Source organism: Nylanderia fulva, unplaced genomic scaffold, assembly GCF_048542155.1.
Source record: "Nylanderia fulva isolate GAGA-0341 unplaced genomic scaffold, ASM4854215v1 Scaffold34, whole genome shotgun sequence".
NCBI lineage: Eukaryota > Metazoa > Arthropoda > Insecta > Hymenoptera > Formicidae > Nylanderia > Nylanderia fulva.
In genome coordinates this window covers 2,137,989-2,164,025 of record NW_028190411.1, presented here as the reverse complement: position 1 = coordinate 2,164,025, position 26,037 = coordinate 2,137,989, and the positions used below count along the sequence as shown (strand labels likewise).

At 30.1% G+C, this 26,037-nt stretch overlaps 1 protein-coding gene across 3 annotated transcripts in view; it reads left to right on the top strand.

The window, feature by feature from the left end:
* LOC114937501 (uncharacterized) overlaps positions 1-26,020 on the top strand; it is a 67,352-nt gene extending 41,332 nt beyond the window's left edge. For 2 of the 3 annotated variants that reach the window (XM_085485130.1, XM_085485132.1), the window contains exons 2-6: positions 21,065-21,134; positions 22,320-23,039; positions 24,001-24,250; positions 24,335-24,425; positions 24,672-26,020. In XM_085485130.1, coding sequence (XP_085341256.1) covers positions 21,083-21,134; positions 22,320-23,039; positions 24,001-24,250; positions 24,335-24,425; positions 24,672-24,782 — 1,224 coding nt within the window. In that variant the 5' untranslated portion in view covers positions 21,065-21,082 and the 3' untranslated portion in view covers positions 24,783-26,020. The remainder of the gene's footprint in view (positions 1-21,064; positions 21,135-22,319; positions 23,040-24,000; positions 24,251-24,334; positions 24,426-24,671) is intronic. The other variant, XM_085485131.1, reaches the window with a different exon arrangement.
* Positions 26,021-26,037: the final 17 nt, after the last annotated feature.

Below are 26,037 nucleotides of genomic sequence, written 5' to 3'. Positions count from 1 at the left end.
ACAATCTGACGATTGATTTATATTTATCTGCACGCTCAGGTTGCGTGCAGAAAATTTTCTATGACTGTCATAATTAAGTTGTTTCATTTTTATTGCACAATCTCGTCATATGTACTTTTTTTATTAAAGATAATCTAAGGACATCTCGACATGCATTAGTATAAAAATAATAATTCGAAATGATAATCCACTGTTAGTATTTATAAATGTTTCGTAAACTCTCTAACATATGTGCTTTAATTTTTTTAATACTTTATTAAAATATAAAAATATTTAAGAAATAAAAGATAAACTTCAAGATAAATTCATTTGAAACTCGCGCGAAAGTGAATTACATATTTTATTCTTGTTACATTAAGGAGTCTCATGAAAATTCAAATGTTTTGTAAACAGATTTGGAAATATAATTTTTGGAAAATGAAATAAAAATGTCATGGTACACTGAAAAAAAATTATTGAATACGAATAAATATTTATTTGATATAAGAAAATCCTTTTCTCTCCAAACAGACAAATATTTGTTTCAAATAAATGATTTATTAGGCGCAGTATTGAAATAAATTTATTAATTTAATAATTTTTTTCAGTGTATGAATAAAAATTAAATATAATTCTTGCACACAAAGTCTGATGCTTTTCAAATACGTGAAAATCATTATTACACAGTTTTCAATAGAATTACTCTTTTCTCGTCTTTTCCACAACGTTCTAATCAATTTTGTTCATTTACATCGCCGTAAAAGATCCCACTTTTCACAATGTTATTAAACTAAAAAATATTTTTTAAGATCCCACTTTTCACAATGTTATTAAATTATAAAAATGTCGAGATACTCTCATATCGAAACGTCTTCAAACTATTTTAATAAAGAACAATTACCACCATAATTCTTAGAAAAGAATTCTCCTTTGCGCAGAGATACATGAATGATGCATAAGACTATGAATAATTACGTACAATAATTAACCGCGAAATTTATTGATAAAGTTAGATAAAATTTTAGTTAAAAAAAAAAAAAACTGAATTTCGCCATTTATCATGTCTACATGTAATAACGTCAGTTACGATTAAACGGTCCGAAAAAAGTTTCCACTCCTTATCGATCGCACTTAATTATATTTGACGGAGCGAATTGTCGCATATACATACGGTGACACGTCGCGGCGGGAAACTGCAATTTTTTTCTCTCTCTAAAACGTTCGCGTGACGTCACAAGCGTCCGCGTCGCAGAGATGGGTCGCGCTAATTGCGACAGCGGGCTCTAAAGTGGCATGCTGCCATTTAACGAACCTTTGCACCTTCGCGCGATCATTTGTATGATCTTCCCATTTCTGTTTTTCATGCTCTTTTAAAACATTTTTTTCAGGTTTTTCAATAAATCGCACTCCTGTAAAAAAGATTTTATGTGAAAGAATTTGCAAATATACCTCTTTGCCGCGTTCAAGTTCTTTGAAATCTCATTTCTTATAGATGAAAGAAAATTCGAGTGCGATATAAAATTAATAGTTATTTTAATATTCGCAAATTATGCCCGGAGAGAATTTTCTCTTCGAATTTACCCGGAAAATTATGGTAATCGTGGGAGAATTTTATATAAAAGTTTTTCTGATTTAATAGTAAATTTTACTATGTACATTTTATATTTTATTGTGAATATTTTTTATAAATATTAATCAGAGAAACTTATAAAATTCTGCCAATTGTTCCACGATTATCATGATTTTCAGGATAAATTCTAAGAATAAATTCTCTCTGTGCAGTTATTTAATTCATACAATTCAAAGCAGAATTCTACACGGAAAAAAATGTGTTAAATTAACGAATATTTAGTTGAATATTGTCAAATAAATCATTTATTTGAAACAAATACATGTTTATTTATTTTGAAAAGGATTTTCTTATATCAAATAAATAATTTATTTGATAGTATTGAAATAAATGCTTATAAGAATTAACTAAATTTGCTTGTTTTATAAGTTCATCAAATTTATTCAAATTCATTGTTGAAGCTAACAGTTACTTAAAAGAAGAAAAATAAACTAATTATTTTGTTTTTGACAAAATCATTTTTCTGTGTATTTTGCAGTAATATAAAAATATGGAAGTATATAAAAATTCACGAAATATATACATACATTAGGATATTATATTTTCGTTTATGTATAAAATTTAAAAAATTGAATTTAATCTCGAATTTTAATTGGGAAATTCGATCGCCTGAAGCGGATTTTCAAATAAAATCACGAGCAAGAGAGGCGTAATAATATTAATTATAATCGCATCGTTGTATGCAGTTGCACAATTGTGCTCAAAATGATTCGAATATATTACATATTCTCTTATTTTATTATGAATGGAAAATTATCCGGAATTATTTCGCATGAAAATACACTGCGGAAATTTAACTTTAAAAGTTTAACATCGTATAGCCCTTAATTAACAAAGTTATAAGCAATATATCGCTATCTCTGTTGTACTGAAAATTATTGTACACAAACTTTTCATCGATAGTTTACTCCGGAAAGTGTTTTCATTAAAATAATTCCAGCGCATGTCTGGAAGAGTCAGGGAAATTGAATAAAAACAAAATAGACAAGAGAATCTTGAAGAGAGATGCAATTTTATCGTATATCTATTTAGTTGAATCTGTTTAATTTAAAATCGCATGTGTCTCATCAAAGCCTGTATGAAGTTAGCCCCCCATTTTTCGAATTTTAAAATTTTAAAGGTTGTTCCAGGTTGTTCTAGACTTGTTCTAAATTGTTCCAAAAGATCAAATTTAAAAAATAAAAATTTTCGCGAAAAATGGAAAAAAAACGATTTTTTGACCTGGCCCCCCATTTTTCGAAAATCGAACTTTTAAAGGTTGTTCCAGATTGTTCTAGTTGTTCTAAACATTGTTCCAAAGTGATAATTCCCTAAACAAAATATTTCACGAGATATAATAAAAAAATAGTTTCGTGCGCTAAAACAGTATTTTTACGTTTTCGGCTATAGTTATTATCTCTTAAACACCAAACTGTATATTTTAGCTAAAAACGAACAGAACAACCTGGAACAACTCTCAATTTTGCTAGAACATAATTTTAAAGAGTACTTTACTCTTGGAAATAAACATATTTTTGTTGTTTTTTCGTGTTTTTCGACCGATAACGACGTGACAGCGATCCCAAACTATAGAACAATTACGTACTGGCATAGAACAACTTGGAACAACTCTCAGTTTTGCTGGAACATTATTTTAAAGAGTACTTTACTCTTGGAAATAAACACATTTTTTTTGTTTTTTCATCTTTTTTGCTCGCTAAAGTCGCGATAGCGGTCCCAAACTATAGAACAATTACGTACTGGCATAGTAACAACTTGGAACAACTCTCAATTTTGCTAGAACATAATTTTAAAGAGTACTTTACTCTTAGAAATAAACACATTTTTTTTGTTTTTTCATCTTTTTTGCCCGCTAAAGTCGCGATAGCGGTCCCAAACTATAGAACAATTACGTACTAGGCATAGAACAACTTGGAACAACTCTCAATTTTGCTAGAACATAATTTTAAAGAGTACTTTACTCTTGGAAATAAACACATTTTTCTTGTTTTTTTGTGTTTTTCGACCGATAACGACGTGACAGCGATCCCAAACTATAGAACAATTACGTACTGGCATAGAACAACTTGGAACAACTCTCAGTTTTGCTAGAACATTATTTTAAAGGGTACTTTACTCTTGGAAATAAACACATTTTTTTTGTTTTTTCATCTTTTTTGCCCGCTAAAGTCGCGATAGCGGTCCCAAACTATAGAACAATTACGTACTGGCATAGAACAACTTGGAACAACTCTCAATTTTGCTAGAACATAATTTTAAAGAGTACTTTACTCTTGGAAATAAACACATTTTTCTTGTTTTTTTGTGTTTTTCGACCGATAACGACGTGACAGCGATCCCAAACTATAGAACAATTACGTACTGGCATAGAACAACTTGGAACAACTCTCAGTTTTGCTAGAACATTATTTTAAAGGGTACTTTACTCTTAGAAATAAACACATTTTTTTTGTTTTTTCATCTTTTTTGCCCGCTAAAGTCGCGATAGCGGTCCCAAACTATAGAACAATTACGTACTGGCATAGAACAACTTGGAACAACTCTCAATTTTGCTAGAACATAATTTTAAAGAGTACTTTACTCTTGGAAATAAACACATTTTTCTTGTTTTTTTGTGTTTTTCGACCGATAACGTCGCGACAGCGGTCCCAAACTATAGAACATTTACGTACTGGCATAGAACAACTTGGAACAACTCTCAGTTTTGCTAGAACATTATTTTAAAGAGTACTTTACTCTTGGAAATAAACACATTTTTTTTGTTTTTTTGTGTTTTTCGACCGATAACGTCGCGACAGCGGTCCCAAACTATAGAACAATTACGTACTGGCATAGAACAACTTGGAACAACTCTCAGTTTTGCTGGAACATTATTTTAAAGAGTACTTTACTCTTGGAAATAAACACATTTTTTTTGTTTTTTCATCTTTTTTGCTCGCTAAAGTCGCGATAGCGGTCCCAAACTATAGAACAATTACGTACTGGCATAGAACAACTTGGAACAACTCTCAGTTTTGCTAGAACATTATTTTAAAGGGTACTTTACTCTTGGAAATAAACACATTTTTTTTGTTTTTTCATTTTTTTTGCTCGCTAAAGTCGCGATAGCAGTCCCAAACTATAGAACAATTACGTACTGGCATAGAACAACTTGGAACAACTCTCAATTTTGCTAGAACATAATTTTAAAGAGTACTTTACTCTTGGAAATAAACACATTTTTCTTGTTTTTTCGTGTTTTTCGACCGATAACGTCGCGACAGCGGTCCCAAACTATAGAACATTTACGTACTGGCATAGAACAACTTGGAACAACTCTCAGTTTTGCTAGAACATTATTTTAAAGGGTACTTTACACTTGGAAATAAACACATTTTTTTTGTTTTTTTATCTTTTTTGCTCGCTAAAGTCGCGATAGCGGTCCCAAACTATAGAACAATTATGTACTGGCATAGAACAACTTGGAACAACTCTCAATTTTGCTAGAACATAATTTTAAAGAGTACTTTACTCTTGGAAATAAACACATTTTTCTTGTTTTTTTGTGTTTTTCGACCGATAACGTCGCGACAGCGGTCCCAAACTATAGAACAATTACGTACTGGCATAGAACAACTTGAAACAACTCTCAGTTTTGCTAAAACATCATTTTAAAGGGTACTTTACTCTTGGAAATGAACACATTTTTTTTTGTTTTTTCATCTTTTTCGCCCGCTAAAGTCGCGACAGCGATCGTAAACTATAGAACAGTTACGTACTGGCATAGAACAACTTGGAACAACTCTCAATTTTACTAGAACATGTTTATTTCCAAGAGTAAAGTACTCTTTAAAATTATGTTCTAGCAAAATTGAGAGTTGTTCCAAGTTGTTCTATGCCAGTACGTAATTGTTCTATAGTTTGGGACCGCTATCGCGACTTTAGCGAGCAAAAAAGATGAAAAAACAAAAAAAATGTGTTTATTTCCAAGAGTAAAGTACCCTTTAAAATTATGTTCTAGCAAAACTGAGAGTTGTTCCAAGTTGTTCTATGCCAGTACGTAATTGTTCTATAGTTTGGGACCGCTATCGCGACTTTAGCGAGCAAAAAAGATGAAAAAACAAAAAAAATGTGTTTATTTCTAAGAGTAAAGTACCCTTTAAAATAATGTTCTAGCAAAACTGAGAGTTGTTCCAAGTTGTTCTATGCCAGTACGTAATTGTTCTATAGTTTGGGACCGCTATCGCGACTTTAGCGAGCAAAAAAGATGAAAAAACAAAAAAAATGTGTTTATTTCCAAGAGTAAAGTACTCTTTAAAATAATGTTCCAGCAAAACTGAGAGTTGTTCCAAGTTGTTCTATGCCAGTACGTAATTGTTCTATAGTTTGGGACCGCTATCGCGACTTTAGCGGGCAAAAAAGATGAAAAAACAAAAAAAATGTGTTTATTTCCAAGAGTAAAGTACCCTTTAAAATAATGTTCTAGCAAAACTGAGAGTTGTTCCAAGTTGTTCTATGCCAGTACGTAATTGTTCTATAGTTTGGGATCGCTGTCACGTCGTTATCGGTCGAAAAACACGAAAAAACAACAAAAATATGTTTATTTCCAAGAGTAAAGTACTCTTTAAAATTATGTTCTAGCAAAATTGAGAGTTGTTCCAGGTTGTTCTGTTCGTTTTTAGCTAAAATATACAGTTTGGTGTTTAAGAGATAATAACTATAGCCGAAAACGTAAAAATACTGTTTTAGCGCACGAAACTATTTTTTTATTATATCTCGTGAAATATTTTGTTTAGGGAATTATCACTTTGGAACAATGTTTAGAACAACTAGAACAATCTGGAACAACCTTTAAAAGTTCGATTTTCGAAAAATGGGGGGCTAGGTCAAAAAATCGTTTTTTTCCATTTTTCGCGAAAATTTTTATTTTTTAAATATGATCTTTTGGAACAATTTAGAACAAGTCTAGAACAACCTGGAACAACCTTTAAAATTTTAAAATTCGAAAAATGGGGGGCTAACTTCATACAGGCCTCATCAAATGGTCCACAGAAATGTTTGTGTTAATATAATATGGATATATGTTAAACGGGGACACATATACTGTGTTAATATTTTAACACAAAATAAATGCAAAACTTCAAGTAATTTAAAATAAATTAATTCCCATTTATATTATAAAATAAAAAAATCAACATTTTTTTCTGTAAATTTTAACAGATAAATTTTGTCATTAATAAAACAGAACATATTTATTGTGTAAAATTAAAAATAGATGTACATTGTGTTATTTTTACATCTTTTTTCAATTGTTTTAATTTAATATTTAAGTTCAATTAACACAACAGCAATATATTAAATTAACACATGAATGTGTCTTAAATATTTAACAAAATTTTAACAGGAAACATTTTCAACACAAATTTTGCTACTGTGTTTCAATTCGATCACTAACATTTATTTTGTGTTAATATTTTAACACAAAATAAATGCAAAACTTCAAGTAATTTAAAATACGAGAATTAATTCCCATTTATATTATAAAATAAAAAATCAACATTATTTTTTCTGCAAATTTTAATAGATAAATTTTGTCATTAACAAAAGAACATATTTATTATGTAAAATACATTGTGTTATTTTTACATCTTTTTTCAGTTGTTTTAATATACATAAATAATGAATTCAACACATGAATATGTGTTAAATATTTAACATAAAAATTTTAACGGGAACCATTTTCAACACCAATTTTGCTACTGTGTTTCAATTTGATCACTAGCATTTATAATATTTTAACACAATAAAATAAATGCAAAATATTTTTACCACAAATTTCGCTACTGCGTGTTTCAATTCGATCACTAACGCGCATTTTTATAATTGGATCGCATATACGCAACGCTTACAAATAATAAACAGCTACGAAAGCGAATCTTTACTTTCGCTAGTTTTGCAACAACGCATGCGTGACTTGGTACAGCTGCAGTAGCTCTCTTTTTCTTTCTTTTTTTCTCAGGAATAGAGTGTATATATGTACATTGCAATTTATTATTTCCCGTGTGAAGGTGCAAATTTTATGTACAAACATATCTAACATTTTTGCAGTTTCACCGCGAAAAAAAAAAACATTCCACGTGTCGAAACGACGACGAGCTGCATAAATCGATGCGTCAGCATCTAATGTCACTTAAACGTCAGTTAAGTAATGCTAACTTAATAATGCGACGATTCTTTTTGCACACGTATTCGTCATTAACGAATGTCTCGTAAAATGTTCACGTAGAGAAAGAGAGAGACTTCTCGGAACAACTATAATTACATTTACTTTACTCGCCGACCATACTCTGACCTATAATCGCGAGAGAGCTTCGCTTTTCCCTCAAACAGAAATATGATTCATATAAACGTATCATTTTTTTTAACATTTCTCTTTGATATGTACTTGTCGAATAGATTTTTACAAAAAAAAAAAGCGTTCTTTGAAATATTTTTAATCTGAAATACTAACATAATTTCATTTGTTTTAATCTTCGACTTTTTTAATATGCTTGCTATTCGTACAATGTTCAAACAGCGTACATATGCACAATATTTTACGTGATAAAAGCCACATTTGCAATAAATTGACATCGCGAGTGCCTTTCATACTCTTCCCAGGCGCTTCGAGATAGCTGCGAAAAATACGTTTTTATTTATATCTGGTAAATATCCATCTGGATGGGCGTCAAGCATTCGTCCCTCCTTTATTTGCAATTTTATTTAATATGAAAATATTAAAATTACAAAATAATAAAAAATTAAGGAACGGAGGCATTTGTCTCTCCCTTGGATTTAATAAAAAAAATTAAGCATTTGTTCTTCTTGTGAATATAAACTCTGGAATTTATTTGTTTAATATAAAAATATTAAAATAAAATAATAAAAAAATTGAATTTAAAAAATGAGGAAAGAATAAAAAACAAATAAAATTTTTAATCATGCGGAAAAAATCCTGCGGACGTCCATCTGTTATATTACATGTTGTAAGTCGAAAGAAATAAATTGCAATTATATACAGAATGCGTTATTTTACAGAATAATACGATCGAACGGAACAATAATAAATATTTCACGAAAGTTTCGAGAGAAACTCGTCGTTGCACGAAAATGTTTTACCGTGCGATTGAAATAACATAGTATTTCCAATTAATGTACACGTACGATCATTAATGTAAATTACGCGGTGAATTGCGAGTACAATAAAAGCGGAGAGGTCTCTATATTTTAATATACATTAACTATAGGATGCATTATATATAATAAAAGCAACATGATCGATATATCGAGGCATGTCAAAGGGAATGATGCGTGTCATAATACTTCGCTGGCTCATTCCGCACTTAGTATCAATTAAACCGGTGTAATTAATTGTACATTCTCTTCGGAATATGGGCTAGCGACTAGTTATGTTCTGAATCAATTTATAGGCCGAGAGCGATCGATTAGATTAGATTAGATTAGAGGAGCTCGGGCGATAAATTACAATTACGAATGTAATTTATCGAATTTCGCTGTCGTCCAATGGCAATTCGTCGTGCAAAGTGGATGAAATCAATGTTTAGAGAGAATCATATATACAGGGTGTTTGGTAACTAACGGACCAATGATTAAGGGCCAATTTGGAGACGATTTTTCCTTAGCAAAAATGTTGAGAAGTCAATAATTTTCGAGTTATAAGCGATTGAAAAAAAATGGGTTTTTTGAAAACTAAACGTTTTGGAGTTAAAATACTTATACATATATACAATATTTATTTCTTTATCTTTATTTATTTATATTCTAAAATTATATAAATTTTTAATAATAGATTGGATTTTAGAATATTAAATATAAATTTATTAATAAATTATATTATACGATTTTGAAATTATTTAATTATATTTTTAGCATTTTATATTAAAATCTAACATAATTACATTCTTCAGTTAATTTCAGGTAGAGTTTACTAAAATAAAATTTTAATTTGAAGCTTTGTTATAAAGATACATAATGACAAATATTGGAAAGTTGTAAAAAATGATGACCTTTTTCGACATTTTTGCTGAGGAAAAATCGTTCCCAAAGAATCCACTTGTAATCATTGGTCCGTTAGTTACCGGACACCCTGTATATATATATGTGTGTTGGATATAGGATTAGCGTAGATTTGTATGAAATTCTCATTCGAAGAATCGAATGTAATTGCCAATTCGGATGAACTCATATCCAAACTTTCGATCATAAACGAAGAGATTTTTTTATCTGTCTTTCTTTCCATCCAAGTTTAATCCACCGCGGAAACATCTCCAATAAAATTCCTTTATAATTTTCGCAAACTGTTATGATTACCTATGAATTCTATACTTGTCTTCTACTATCGCGTCCACAATTTTTTTTGTAATTTTTATGTATGATTTTCATATAGTTTTTCATTTAATTTTTTATTTAATTTATATATTTTTTGACTATATTATGACTATATATGACTATATATTGTTATATTGCTAAAAAAACCGCGAACATAAAAAACATATAAAAATATAGGTTTAAAAAATGCGATAAATATTTTAGATGCATATTTTAAATATACTATAATCTCGATAATTTAAAAAATATCCGGGCTAAAACAAGAAGTCTGTCGCTCTTAAAATAGAGACTTTCCGAAAGTGTTGATATATTTTTCGCGATTCCAAACCGAAATATACTTGTCTTCTACTATCGCGTTCACATTTTTATTTGTAATTTTTATGTATGATTTTCATATAGTTTTTCATTTAATTTTTTATTTAATTTATATATTTTTTGACTATATTATGACTATATATGACTATATATTGTTATATTGCTAAAAAAACCGCGAACATAAAAAACATATAAAAATATAGGTTTAAAAAATGCGATAAATATTTTAGATGCATATTTTAAATATACTATAATCTCGATAATTTAAAAAATATCCGGGCTAAAACAAGAAGTCTGTCGCTCTTAAAATAGAGACTTTCCGAAACTGTTGATATATTTTTCGCGATTCCAAACCGAAATAATATTTTACTATCGAAGTATCAGTCGTGATGTATCCAGCAACAGTCGATGAACCAAGAACTATTTTTCTCCTGCTTTTTTGCGAGGATAAAAATACTGGAAGAGCGACACCGATTGTCTGACGAAACTGTGCCGTTCTCAAGTAAACTACAAAAAGATATCCTCGACAATGGAAGACAATAGGGGCTCTAAATAAGAACGTGAAAGAAACTCCGTTGCTAAGAATAGGTCGGACTGTTCTGAAAATCTACCTTGAGGAAAACTTCTCTTCTCGGAAAAGATATTTCCATTATAATAATCCTTGATCATATTACGCTGATAATTTCTTGGCGAATTATATTAAGCAAGTTTCGTGACGAGCAACGATTACAAATCTCTATGGAATTTCGGCCCGTAAGGTCGGATTATTAATTAAGACACGAATGGATGAACTTTACTTAATTACGTTAAATTCTGGTTAAATATATACTATCTGCTGTTTCAATATATATTTTTCACATATACAGCTACTAATGGATTTTAGAGAAGAAAGGTTTTAGGATTAATCTTCTCCTTTAAATGAAAAAACAATAAAACATTTTTAATGAAAAAAAATTCTTTTTAAATAAAAATGAGACCAGAATTACCATGTTTTCTCGTTAATATGAAAACGTAATACCAAGAAAAAGAGTGACGTCAGAATGCGTTAGATCATATACAGTTGATTGAATAATGAAAAATAAAACAGTATCAATAGTTAATAATATATCGTAGTCTATCTATTTATAATTCTTCGAGCACAAATCGAAATTTAATGTCGTGGTTTTGCGGATTTTATGACCGCTATCTCACGCTTTTACTTCACTCATCTACACGCGATTGCGATTGCGAAAGTCGAGAGGAAGTGACAAAAAATAGCAATTTACATTTAATAGATCTGATCAACCACATTAAATAAAAGCGATGTTCGATGGAACATCATTTAATTCGAAAAAAAATATTCGCATTTATATCGTATAATATATTATCGATATAAATTATATACTTGATGAAGGGATTTATTTTTAGAATTAATACATATAATAATTAATATAATTTTTTTTTATCTATTAACCTTCTATTTATTATTCCAATTATAAATATTATAATTCGTTCAATGTGAATAAATACACGATTAAAAATTTTTTACATCCTATATTTGCTTGTCTAAAAAAGCCTCAATTTATTATTATTATTATTATATATTAATTTGAACGCGCTATAAACTATTAAATTATTTTATATAAATATTATCATCAATTTCTCATTTTGATATTACTTCTAATTATAGTAAAACGCAAAAGTGTCTCTGCAAAACGATTTGCATAACGCTCATCGACAAGAAAAATTTTAATCGCGTTTAATTTAAAAATTTTTTCCTCGTTTAGCTGGAACGTTTTTTCGTCGAGAAGTTTGCGAACGCCTTTTAAAACTCTCGACGCGTCATTTATCATCACTTTTATAGGTGACACGGATTTTAATATGCGAAGTTTTCTTACAATTAGTAGACTTTAATTCGCCTATTTAACGGTTTCAGATTCTCATGCGCGATACACTTTTATGTATAAGATTAATTGGACGAAAAAAAGCGATCTCACATCGTTTGTTCTACAATCGGGGACCGTGTTATTCCGAAATATATACGAGTATATATAAGGTAAAATTTCTGTGGAGGAAATTAGATTACGATCAGAGTTTATTTTAATTGTGAATATGAGATATCGAAGACGACCTGCAACTTAAGAATTTGTTCGAAAAAATTGACATTTCTTTAATTATTTTTTTTCTTTCTGCTATCGTAGCATTATTTTCAATATTGTTGATGAGTTTTTTAATTTCAGATTTTTTGCGAGATCGAGAAGCATTAAATACACTTAAAAAAAATTTAGTTAATTCTTATAAATATTTATTTCAATACTGTCAAATAAATCATTTATTTGACAATATCTAAATATTTGTTAATTTAACAAATTTTTTTTCAGTGTAGTTATAATAAACTGTTTTCTCTCTTTGTCTTCTTATATTTGTAGATTTAATCACATATACTTTTGATTAAATATTTTTGCATTCTAAATATTTTATTATGAAACGGATAAATAATTAAAAAATAAAAAATTATAGAGGAAATATTAAAAATTTATTAAACCATTTACTTCACAAAATATGTTTGTATTTTTTTTCTACATTCTTTTGCGTTTATCGCGTCATACATAATACAACACATAATGCGTTTGTTCTTTATCGCTTTCGCGACAGAACAAGCTTGCGATAAAAAGCTTTCCGCGCAGTCGTGCACTATCGAACGAGAAAACACAAATGTGAAAAATGAAAAATTGTGCCTCACCGGGCTTTTCCAATTGTGTGAACGACGATTTACAGAAAGGAAAATATAATTTCAGATAACAAAACAAAAAAAGGAAAAATTCAATTATCCCTTCCAACGATGCGAGATTTTTCGCGCGCGAGCGCGATAATTCGCGAAATCAGTGTATAATAATTTAATAATGAGAAATAATTAGAGGAGAGAAATTGCACCGTCGACCGCTGAAATTAACCCCTCTTTTATTAGACAATGAGTGAAAAAAAAACAAGGAGGACGAAGAGACAGACCGAGTTAATCAGTTCACGGCCTATTAGCTTCGCGCGATTCTGCTTGATAATAATTCACTTTCGCGACAAATCGCAATTCATTTCGCAGTCTTTGTTAGTTTGCCACTTATCCTCCAAGTATTAATCCGATCCCGCGACGACTCAACCATATATTTCACCTCTCTCGATGCATTTCGCTCGATAAAGCGTAACTCGACAATCTGACAATCTTTGCGGTCCGATGATTTATGATTGCGCAAGAAGCGCAGTAATATTTTTTTGTCTCGGTTCGCTGCGTTGCAATAAGAACAGATGTTGTTTTTGCGTAAAGTATCTCTTTCGCACATATATCGCATTTTTAAAATAACATTATAATAATATTAAAATAATATAATAATATTATATAATATTTTTATTATAGCATTATATTATAATTTAAAAAAAAAATATAAACAATAATAAAAATAATGAACAATTATATTATAATATTTAATAATAATATAATTTTATTTATAATAATAATGAAAGGGCAAAATTTTTTGACGATGCAATTTGCGAAAATGACAAAAACTATTATATATTTTTTGTTACTTAAGCGCTGTAATTTCGTATATATAAAAAAACAATAAAAGATAAAAAAATTACAGTTTTATCGGCCTCTTGCATCAGCTCGTAACAATACTTATTTAATACAAAAGTTCTGCAGTTTATTTGTGCACAAAATATGGCGCTCCCAATAGAGATGACATGAAAGAATAATATATATATAATTATATTAAATATATATATATAATATATATAAAATAATTATATTCAATAAAAAGTGAACCTAACCTAACTTAAAGTCGGTAAAACAGAACAACGGCAGGATCCCCTTAATACAAATTTTTTATTTTATAAAGTTTTTAATTTTTTAATGAAGAAATCGTGCTAAAATAAAATTATATAATGATGAATATATATAAGAGTATTCTATATAATATAATAATTCCGATTAGATCGTCTAATGTGACTCAATTCTTAAGTTAGACCTTGAGATACGTGAAACGTGGAAAGTGATTCAAGTGCAAAGAAACCAGTTTTCACTCAACGCTGTTACGTTGCTTTTTATCACGGTCTTTCCGGAGAATTGTATGACCAACAGGCAAAATACGCACTTCCACGTCATGCTCCAGCGACGTCGTATCCTGTCGCACACTTCTTCCACTTTTTTTTTATCGAGTGTTCTACATCAGATTCGAAGATCGAAAGCAACGGACTTGAACAGCAAAACTTTCTCGCGTCGTGTGTCAAATATTATTTGCAAAAAAATTATTTTTTGATAAGTAATTTTTTTTTTAAATTTGATATCACACACGCAACTGTCAAAGCTACGTCAAAGATGTTTTATTTTTAGATACACACATGTACACTTTATTTATGATGATGACAAAGTCAAGGTTTGCGCAAAAAGGTTGCAATTTAACAGGTTGATTGCCACGATTACGTGACTCGACACTATAATTCGACGTTCATGATATCATAGACAATAAATTGCGTTGCAATTTCTCGCGACGTGAGACATAAAAACAAGATAATGAGCTCCGCGAAGCTACAGAAAACGGTGATCGCGGTGAAAAATTGCGAGTCTCGGGGCGTAAATTACACGCGTAAACGCTAGAAAAGTTGTGAAAACTTCTTCCCGAATTGTGTCGCTAATTTACGATATTAAAACAGCTGTTGTATCCGCTTCGGAGAACTTTATATATATATGCGCGTGTCGGCTGTTGAACTCGAATTGCATGTTGCTGCGTGAAACGCAATTTTTTTTTTACGAGCTTTCACGAAGAGCGCAGTACACATAGCGAATTCATTAAATCAATTATCTCTTTGGTCTGAAAATCAAATGGAACGGAACGTGGAAGTGAATGCCTCCTACGCGGATTCACTCCTCCACACAATCAATTTGCGTTAAAAATTTTTTGAATATTAAATAATTTTTTTTAATTGAAAATAAATTCGTAAATAAAATTGTTTCATCAATGATTTTTTTTTATAAATTCGTAAATTATTTTTTAATTGAAAATAAATTCGTAAATAATTGTTTTATAAGCCGGATTACGGTTTTCCTAATAAGAATAATAAGCGATTTAATCATCCAATATACGTCGACATAATTCCACGGAGATTTTAATTTTGGCGCGATAAAGAATTTTAATTTGACATTTTCTCTCGAGTCCACAATCTATATATAACCGTAAATAAATTTTTCTCGATTTAAAGAAATGCAATTTTCCTAAGATGCAATTATCTATCTATTTTAGTAACGGAACCTCTGTATCGATCTCAATTTTATTCACGCGATATCAGATATATTCCTAATGCAATTAATCAACGACCGTAAATTCGGGCAACAATTATAAGCGTTATAACGGCACATTTATAATTGGGCGCGTTTTATATTCTATTTTCTCGTATTTTTTTTCGACCTAAAGACGAAGTAGGGCAAGTAGAACATGCGGAAGTGCAAGCGGTTATATGCAAGTTGCGCGATGTGCAGCGCAATTTTTTTCTCCGCGCTTTGCAATTTCATAGTTTGCGGGATATCGTATATTTACGGGAGCGTAAATGTGTGCTTACGCGTTCTAATTCGTTTCGTACATTACAGCGCGAATTAACTAGGCAGCGCGACCCGAGTGTGCAGTAATGTACGTAATATATGCTGCTTTATTCGCGTTTTATCTCTCTTTCTCGATCTCGAAACGAAATGGAACGCGGCGCGATGCCGCTAGATTCGCGTAAAACGCGGCTTAAATCAATCCGCTTTTGAAATTTATTATCGAGGCGTCGGCGGATAACACCGGACGCGTGTCTTTATTATTTACAAAAATCAGCTGACCGTGACAGCAGCATCATCGCATCGCCGCTTGATTATCGCGAATCTGTGAGGTGAATCGCGGTTTTTTCAGCGGGAATATATACCTCATTTCGTGTGTCGAAATCATTTTGAAACATCATCATTCTGTCTTAATGTTAAGCAAATCCGGCGAAAAAATAAAAGGAAAGAAAGATTATTTTTTTAAATTTATTTATTTATTTAATTAATTTATTTAAAAAAAATTATAATAAAATTTACAATAAAATTAATTATTATTTAAATAAATAAATTTATTTAATTAAACAAATTTTTTTTATCTTATATATTACTTTATATATATTGTATATATATATTTTTTTTTATCACGTATCTTCATTAATTTGTTTTATATTTTTATTTGTCACACTCATGAGAACCCATACAGCACGAAATATCATGAATATTTCCAAATATATTTCTAAATATATTAAAAAAATTTTTTTTAATTGAAAAAAATAATTAAATTTTTAATAAATAAAAATCATTAATTAAAAAAAAATTTTTTAATTTTATTATACACTTTTGAGACTGACGGAATCACGTCGCAAAATTTATTCACGTTCCCGCGCGCATTTCATACCGGACGCGTTACGTCGCGCGAGGTCGCGAACATTTCCGGTCCATGAATGAAGTCACACCCGATGTGCGAAGGGTGCGTTATGTGTCAACAAGAGGTTGGACCTTTTGTCGCTCGCAGAAAAGAGGAGCTCTTTGTTCCGGTGTCTTTATTAAGTCTGAATTATCCTGTGGGAAAAATTGCGACCTCTCTCTCTCTCTCTTCGGGAAGAATCTCTTCTTTCTTCCGGTTCTATCCACGTATCCGCGCAAAGGTGCGACTGGTTATATGTATATGCTTGGAGGAGCATGACCGGCTTGGTTAACTGTACACGTGTGTCTCGCATGCTCCTTAATTCTGTAATCACTTCGGTTGAGGAAGGCTCGCGCTTTCGCAGCCTCCGAACGGCAAGAGATTTTTCACGTCGGAGAAATTCGATTTTTTCATCTATTTTTATTATTCTCATATATTATCGTAGATTTATTTATCATTATATTATCATATATTTTATTATCTTATATATATTTTTTTATTACGTATCTTTAGTAATTTGTTTTATATTTTTATTTGTCACACTCATAAGAACCCACAGCACGAATATTATATGAATATTTTCAAATATATTTCTAAATATTTCTATAAAATATTGCATAAAAACATTTTAAAATAGAAATGATTTTACATATATTGATGTTTTATTTATTCATTATATCTGTATCACACCTTTGAGAAGATAAATGAGACGTCTAATTTCGAAAATTATTTTCGAAATTCCATTTTATATTTACCTGTCTACACGTTAATTTATTTAGAATAATTTTCTCTTCTTTATATTAATTTTGAGAATTTTTTAAAATTAAGAATTTATTATATAAAAAAATATTTTTTCTTTTATTATTATATATCATATATTGATGTTTTATTTATTTATTATATTTGTATCACACCTTTGAGAAGATAAATGAGACGTCTAATTTCGAAAATTATTTTCGAAATTCTATTTTATATTTACCTGTCTACACGTTAATTTATTTAGAATAATTTTCTCCTCTTTATATTAATTTTGAGAATTTTTTAAAATTAGGAATTTATTATATAAAAAAATATTTTTTCTTTTATTATTATATATCATATATTGATGTTTTATTTATTTATTATATTTGTATCACACCTTTGAGAAGATAAATAAGATGTTTAATTTCGAAATTCCATTTTATATTTATCTGTCTACACATTAATTTATTTAGAATAATTTTCTTTCTTTCAGATTGATTTTGAGAATTCTGAAATTCATTGAGATAAAATAAGACGCGCGCTTTCGAATGCGCGTTAGACAGTTGCGTTTTATCCTACATTTATTGAAATGTGGATGACGGTATAACGTACATAAACAATATGTATTTGAAGACTGCGATCTTTATAAATTGAATCTCATTCATTGATTTTATCATTGGCGTGTGTGGAAGAAAATAGAACGCCTGCGGCTTTGATTTAAAATCCTTTCGCGTTTAAAACAGCAGCTGATGTGCACAGAAGAACATCAGTAACTTAACATTTACGTCAGATGGGTTTCACAAGAGTATATTAGCCTCAAACGCACTTCCTTTGCACGTATATTATACGTCGTTTTTTCTTTCGAAAGTTTCAAATCATAATTACAGATTTTTAGTGTAATGTTAAAAATTCAAAGAAAAATCTCAGGTGGAGGTTTTTATCCCCGGAGAATATTCGATAGAATTTTTGCTCGAACAAATCTCTCTTTCGTCGGGCAAAATAAAATTGAAAAGTCGATCCTTAAATAATTCCGTGAAATACAAGTCGCATCACGTCGCGAGTTGCAGTTGCAACTGGTTGCACTCGACGAAGCGTGACGTCGCGCTGTATCCTGTTCAACGTGTCGCTTCTTTCCGCCACATTTTGCGCCACTCGATGCACAAATGGAGGCACGAATGTTTCACTTTTAATTCAAAATCACTATACAAAAGAAATCATTCATGTCCCATATAAATTAATTATTTACCAATTTATTTTCAATTTTAAAAAATTACTTACAAATTTATTTTTACTAACAGACGAATATTAATATTCCGCAAAAAAATTATTATAAATGTTACATAATGATTTTTTTATTAATGAAAAAATTTTGTTCTATTAAGCGTAAACATTTTTTTAAATTTATCAAAAAATGTAACTTTTCCAAAATAAAAATAATTTTAATATTTATTCTCAAGGGATTTTTTTGGTATACGATCTCCATTTTAGGGGTGAAAAGATGTAATTTAATCACGAACTCGATTTAATTCAAAATCACTGTACAAAAGAGATCATTAATATCCCATATAAATAAATTATTTACAAATTTATTTTCAATTAAAAGAAATTACTTAATATTCTACAAATAAATTATTATAAATGTTACATTTTTATTATTTTTTATCAACGAAAAAGATGAGAAATTTTATATTTTGTTAAGCGTAAACATTTTTTTTTAATTTACCAAAAAATGTATAACTCTTCCAAAATAAAAATAATTTCCATATTTATTCTCAAGGAATTTCCTTGGTATACTATCTCCATTTTTGAGGTGAAAAGATGCAGTTTAATCACGATTTTTATCTTTAATGCTATATTTACCACGATCTGCTATACGACTTGATTGCAATTAGAGGCGCGTTTCTGCCTTCGAGTTTATCAGACCGTAAGGTTCGCTTCTAACGCTACAGATGCTCTGGCCGTATATAAGCACTTAAGATTGCGTTACAAGCAACTGCATCGGTCGGATTAATGCACGTACGTGATTTATATAAAGACTAATAATAAATACATCGCAGGGTTTGCTCCGTCCGATGCCTCTCTTAGGATGTTAAAGTCGTCGGGTTGATTATTATCGTATTTAATACAATTATATTTTTGCAAAATATTCATACAGTTTATTACATGTGACATTTATTATTAGGCAATCGATCTAAGATCGATTTGAGAAAAATATTTTTTTAAATTTGGGATTTTTTAAATTACAGTTTTTGAAATATTATTAGAAGAAACATTTCTTTTTTTAATTTGGAATTTTGAATTGCAGTTTGTATAAGTAATATTTGGCGTAAAAAAATAAGTAGTGCGTGATTTAATATATATAATTATAGTATTTTAATAATTAATAATAAATAAATTCTGAATATTTTATCGATGATATGGGACGATTTTATTGAGTTATTATCATATTTATAAATACAATTGTACTTGTAAATTATTTATACAGTTTAATTATCGCATGTGGCATTTGTTATCAGACAATCAATATTAATGAAACCCATTCGAGAAAAATTTTTATAGAAGAAATATTTTTTTTTTTTAATTTCTGGTTTTTTAAATTGCAGTTTATTAAGTAATATTTGGCGTAAAAAATAAGTAGTGCGTGATTTCATAATTAATAATAAATGCTCTGAGTATTTTATCGAGTCTTTTTTAAATTACAAGAGTTATAAATCATTAAGTATTTTTTAAATTACAATTTATGAAATATTATTAGAAGAAACATTTCTTTTTTAATTTTGAATTTTTAATTGCAGTTTGTTAAGTAATATTTGACATAAACAAATAAGCAATGCGTGATTTAATAATTATAGTATTTTAATAATTAATAATAAATACTCTGAATATTTTATCGAGGATATTGGACGATTTTATTGAGTTATTATCATATTTATAAATACATTTGTACTTGTAAAATATTCATACAGTTTATCGCATGTGGCATTTATTATCAGGCAATCAATCTAAAACCCATTCGAGAAAAATTTTTATAGAAGAAATATTTTTTTTTAATTTTTGATTTTTTAAATTGCAGTTTATTAAGTAACAATTGGCGTAAAAAAATAAGTAGTGCGTGATTTAATAAATATAGTATTTTAATAATTAATAATTGCTCTGAGTATTTTATCGAGTATTTTTTAAATTACAATTTATGAAATATTATTAGAAGAAACATTTCTAATTTTAATTTTTTGGAATTTTTAATTGCAGTTAAATAATTATAATATTTGAATAATTAATATTAAATGCGGGATATTTGATCAAGAATATAATCGAGTTTTATTTCACTTTCCTTGTTTACCTGGAATCGGGAGGCAATCTTAAAATTCCTATTCCACAATGACTCATCGATGGAGCAATAGCAGATTACTCACCGTAATTTTAACCTTCTCTTTAACGAAGTGACCAACATCAGCCATTCGCGTTCGAGCCTAAATAGCATTTTAATACACTTGAACTAGTTGTAAGACGTGATGATCGATCACTCTCGCGTTTGTTGCACGTTGCTTCATTTGATACAAAGGTGCATATGTGTTTCCAGATACATCCAGATGACGCGATGACGCTACATTGGTGGATGCACTGGTTCTGGGTTACCGCACAATTTCTTGGTGAGTCATCGTATCAGATTTTTTTTTATCGAATATCTTAGCATAATAAGCTTATTAATGCTAGTAATCGATTTTTAATTTTTTTTTAATTTTTTATTTTTATTGAATATTTTTTATTATATATTTTATTTTAATATATTTTATTTTTATTATTTTATATATTTTAATATATTTTATTTTTTTTTTTAATTTTTTATTTTTATTAAATATATTCCGTTAATTCACTTGATAGAACTCAGATATAATCTTCTGCTCTATATCGCATTATACAATCGAATGAATGTAGTTTTAATTATCAAGATTTAATTATGATTAACCGTTTTTTTTTTTAGATCATTTTCATATAATTAATGATTTTAATTAAGATATCCTTTATATCAAAAATTAAAAAGAGAGATGTATAAAAAATTAAGTTTGGTCGAATTTTTGAAAAAAAAAGATGCACTTTGCAATTGAATGAATGCAGTTCTAGTTATCAAGATTTAATTAACCGTAATACTTTTTAAATCATTTTCATATAATTAACGGTTTTAATTAAGATATCTTTTATGTCGAAAATTAAAAAGAGAAATGTATAAAAGAATAAAGTTTAGTCGAAGTTTTGAGAAGAAAAATCAACTTTGCAATCGAATGAATGCAGTTCTAGTTATCAAGATTTAATTATGATTAATTTCAGATTTTTTAAAATTGCAGTTTATTAAGTATAATTTGAGAAAACATTTCTTTTTTCTAATTTAAGATTTTTTAATTGCAGTTTATTAAATAATATTTGGCGTAAGAAATAAGTAGTGCGCGATTGAATAATTCTAATATTTTAATAATTAATATTAAATACGGGATATTTTATCAAGAATATAATCGAGTTCTATTTCATCTTCCTTGTTGTTTACCTGGAATCGGGAAGATAAATTTATTATTACCACAAAATGACTCACAAATTGAGCAAAAGTCGATTACTCCCAGTAATATTTTTTAAATCAATATCATATAATCAAATGTCAATATTTTAATTGGAATATTCTTATATCAAGAATTAAGAGCTGAGAGATGTGTTTAAAAAAATAAATAAAATTTAGTCCATTAAAAAAAAAAATTTAATTTCATGGACGAAATAATTTTTTTCCAAAATTTCGTAGAAAGATTATTTTTCATTCTATATACAACATTATTTTTCTTTGCCGACAGTGATTCTTGGGAGTCCCTTCCCGTCTACCACGTCGGATCCCGTCAATCAGCAGCAGCCTCAGCCATCCCCGAGAACGACGTCCTCCCGGTCGATCAATACCGAGGATATCTATCGCTCGTCGAAGACGACACCCAGGCCGAGCTTACGCATCGCCAAGGCCATAGGGCTCTATCCCCCGACGAACGCGGCCGTGACAGGTGACAGGCAACAGCTGATCACCACCGTAGCTTCGTCCCTGCTGGAGCAGCCGCGCGGGAGCACCGGTCACGAGGTCGTCGTCGACGAGTCCCCGACGAGCTTCCGCGGGAACATCTCCGAGGTTGTGCCGCTCGGCGCGACTACGCCGGCGCAGCGCATCATCGAGAGGGCCAGGAGCCACCCGACCGCGAAGAAGGACAGCAAGATCACGTGGATCCTGACGACGAGCAAGTCCTCGGGCAGGTCCAAGTACGATCAGGAGGAGAGATTTAATCAGTCGAACGGCAGGAACGTCAGCTTCGACGAGGTCGAGGACCTCACCGTGCTGCCTCTCCAGGAGGAGATGACCAGGCCCGATCTGGCGAACAGGACGAGATCCTTTCACGTGACGTCATTATCCGCGGCCGGTGTCGCCAGCAACGCCGCGATCAGGACGTTCAATCGCTCCGAGGACGAGGTCGAGATCGACGAGGAGGCGGCCCAGACGCAGCACTTCGCCACGGCGGCCTCCATCCTCGAAGGTGAACTCTTTGGAAGAGTGTTGTGTACAAAGCGAGAGCCATTAGCCATGACGATGTTGGAAGTCGCACGATAAAAGAGATTAGCGTTGTTATTTTTATTTATGATCATCTTTGCGCATCCTGGCCTCTTTTCTCACACTTGCTCATTCCGTTTCACTTTTCAACTCGATCCTTCTGGCGTAATTGTTCGCTCTTTCAATTTTAATTTTAATTAAATTTAAATCGTAATTTTACTTGTCTCTCACAATACACTAGAAACAAGACTGTTCGAAAATTATTAATTTTATATATATTAATATAATTAAATTATATTTATTTTAGTGAAATAAAAAGTAGATTTTTTTGTTATAAAGAGGATAAATTAATAAATGTATCTATAATAATTTTATTAATATTAAGAGTTATTTATGGATCATTATTAAATTGAATATTTTTTTTTATTATTCTATTACTTATATAAAATTAAGAATTAAATTATTAACTTTAAAAATATTAATAATTGGATTATTTATAGGTATAGGATTTTATATAAAAAATTTGATATTTATATATATATATATAATTTTTTTTTAGTTCAATATGATTTATAAATTATATATTTTTAATTGTATATAAACCATTTTTTTAATTTTGGTGAAGAAAGATTTAAAACAGATAAAAAGTGAATTGAATTTTATAGAAAAAATTTTTATTAAATTTTATTGATGAGTTAATTAACATTAATTATAAGAGTTAAATTTAAAATCTTTAAAAATTTTTATATTTGTATTTTTATTAGTTTATATTTATGATTTAATTATAAAATTAATTAAAAAAAAGAAAAAAATAATAGAATTTAAATAGCTTAAAGAATAAAGTTTAACATTGAAGATTATATATATTATATGATTTTAATACCATTACAACATATTAATTTTATATAATTTATTACATAATTAATGAATGATGTTATGAAAAAAAGTAGGCGCAGTTGGCGTGAGCGAGTCCACTCGTCTGAGCAGAGCCAGGAATACTTTCATCACGCAGCAGCACTTGCAGAGGGATCAAATGCAGGGAGACAATCAGTCTTCCGATTATACGAATGACAGCAACACGGCCGAGCAGCAAAGTTCGGGGACGTCCGCCGCGGGTATAGCCGCTATAACCGGTAGTTGCTTAGCGACTGTGGCCCTGCTCAGCACAATGGGTAGCCTCGGATTCATTATATACAGGTAACGAGAGTCTTATATTGTGCTTTTAATTACGCTCGTTAAACTTTGCGTATTAATAATGCGTCCTTTTCGCTCTCGTTTCAGGCGCAAGTACTTGAACCCTCCGCAAACACTGAACAGTGATAAATGCAGCAATCCTGATAGCTCCGGGTACATCGACGATTCCACCATTCGCGTTAGTATTACCATATAAGAGAAATTGATTAATCGAAACGCAAAAGCTTCAAGAATACATTTTTTACGTCTATAATAATTATTAATGTATTATATAACATAATAATAATAATATATGTATATATTAATATATTTATATTACATGAATATAATATATTTTAATATAACATAAACATTATTAATTCTTAAGCTTTTAGAATAAGCATGATAGAATTTTCGGGTCTGTCAATTTCTTGTATTTTCGCAGGATAATTCGGAGGAGATGTACAGCTTGGATAATGACTCGTTCCTAAACTCGCTGGAAGCGATGACAATACAGAATTACTGGACGGACAGTGTGAAGCATACGAAGCTATGACAAAAGAAGATAACCCATCCCGGCAGAAGGATCGAAACGTTCAGCATTTCTGACGGCGAAGCGCACGAGCAAATCTCCCTGCTCGAGCAATAATAGTACTTACGCTAGTCTGTGTATTCTGGTTGTCGCGCGAAAAGTTCGGTTGGTTCTCTCAAAGGACTGCAGGGAGGAGAATAAGTTATCTTGAACGTTACCACGTGTGTATGTATGTGTGTGCGTATGCGTGTGTGTAAAGAAAATATTGGATCAAAATTCGCGAGACGACGCGCATCCGCTCGCGTGTCGTTTCCGCACGTGACGTCACTTTCCCGTTCGTCCCTATATTTTTCTACGACGCATGCGTTCGGCAAAGTCGCAAGCTTAAGCAAGGGAAGTGACGCAGTTATTCCTCTCGAATCTTTCCATTAACGATATATAGTGCAATAAATAAACAAAAAATCGATGTACTTTATATATTATTAAATTAAAATACAATAATAACGCTCCTCTCTCTATTCTGTCTAGAAAAGTAAGTACAAATAAGACGATATTAGTCCATAGCTAGGATTTTCGCTAAATTAAAAAGGAAAGAAATAATTTAATAAGGATATATTGAAGAGAGACAGAGAGAGAAAGAAAAAAAGAAAGAAAGAAAAAAGGAGAGAGAGTATAATATTCTTAGGAATATAATTATATAAAAAAATATATTATAGTACAATATATATACTTCCGATCATGCGAATTGGAATCTGTATGTACAATATTGTACTTACCCAATGTCTTTTTAACCTTGGATTGAATACCGATGTCTTCTACAGTTTCACTTTAAAAAAAATTGCATTACGATTATGGTCGGCCATATTAACTTGTGGATTGTTTATAATAATTTTGAAAATTTCGGATTTACGGAAGATCGGACCAAATCGTACGTAGATCTAGCTTTATGCCTTCACGACATATCCAGCAGGAATATTGATTCCATTGTTTTCCATTACGAATATTTAGCTTATACCTATGTACATATGTATTGTTGTAACGTTTTATGTATAGATGTCTGTGGCGCGATTAATTTAAAATAGCTTTAGCACATTTAGCCAGATATATTTCTATACATACCGCGAAAGGGAAGAGAAAAGGACACAGAGAGAAAATACACATTGTGATAGATCGTAGCGTTTAAATAAGTGTAAAATTATCATCGGCTCGTTTATTGGTTAACGGTTGTGAATAAAATACGTTCGTGTATTATTATAGATTAACTGCCGCCGTCCCATTT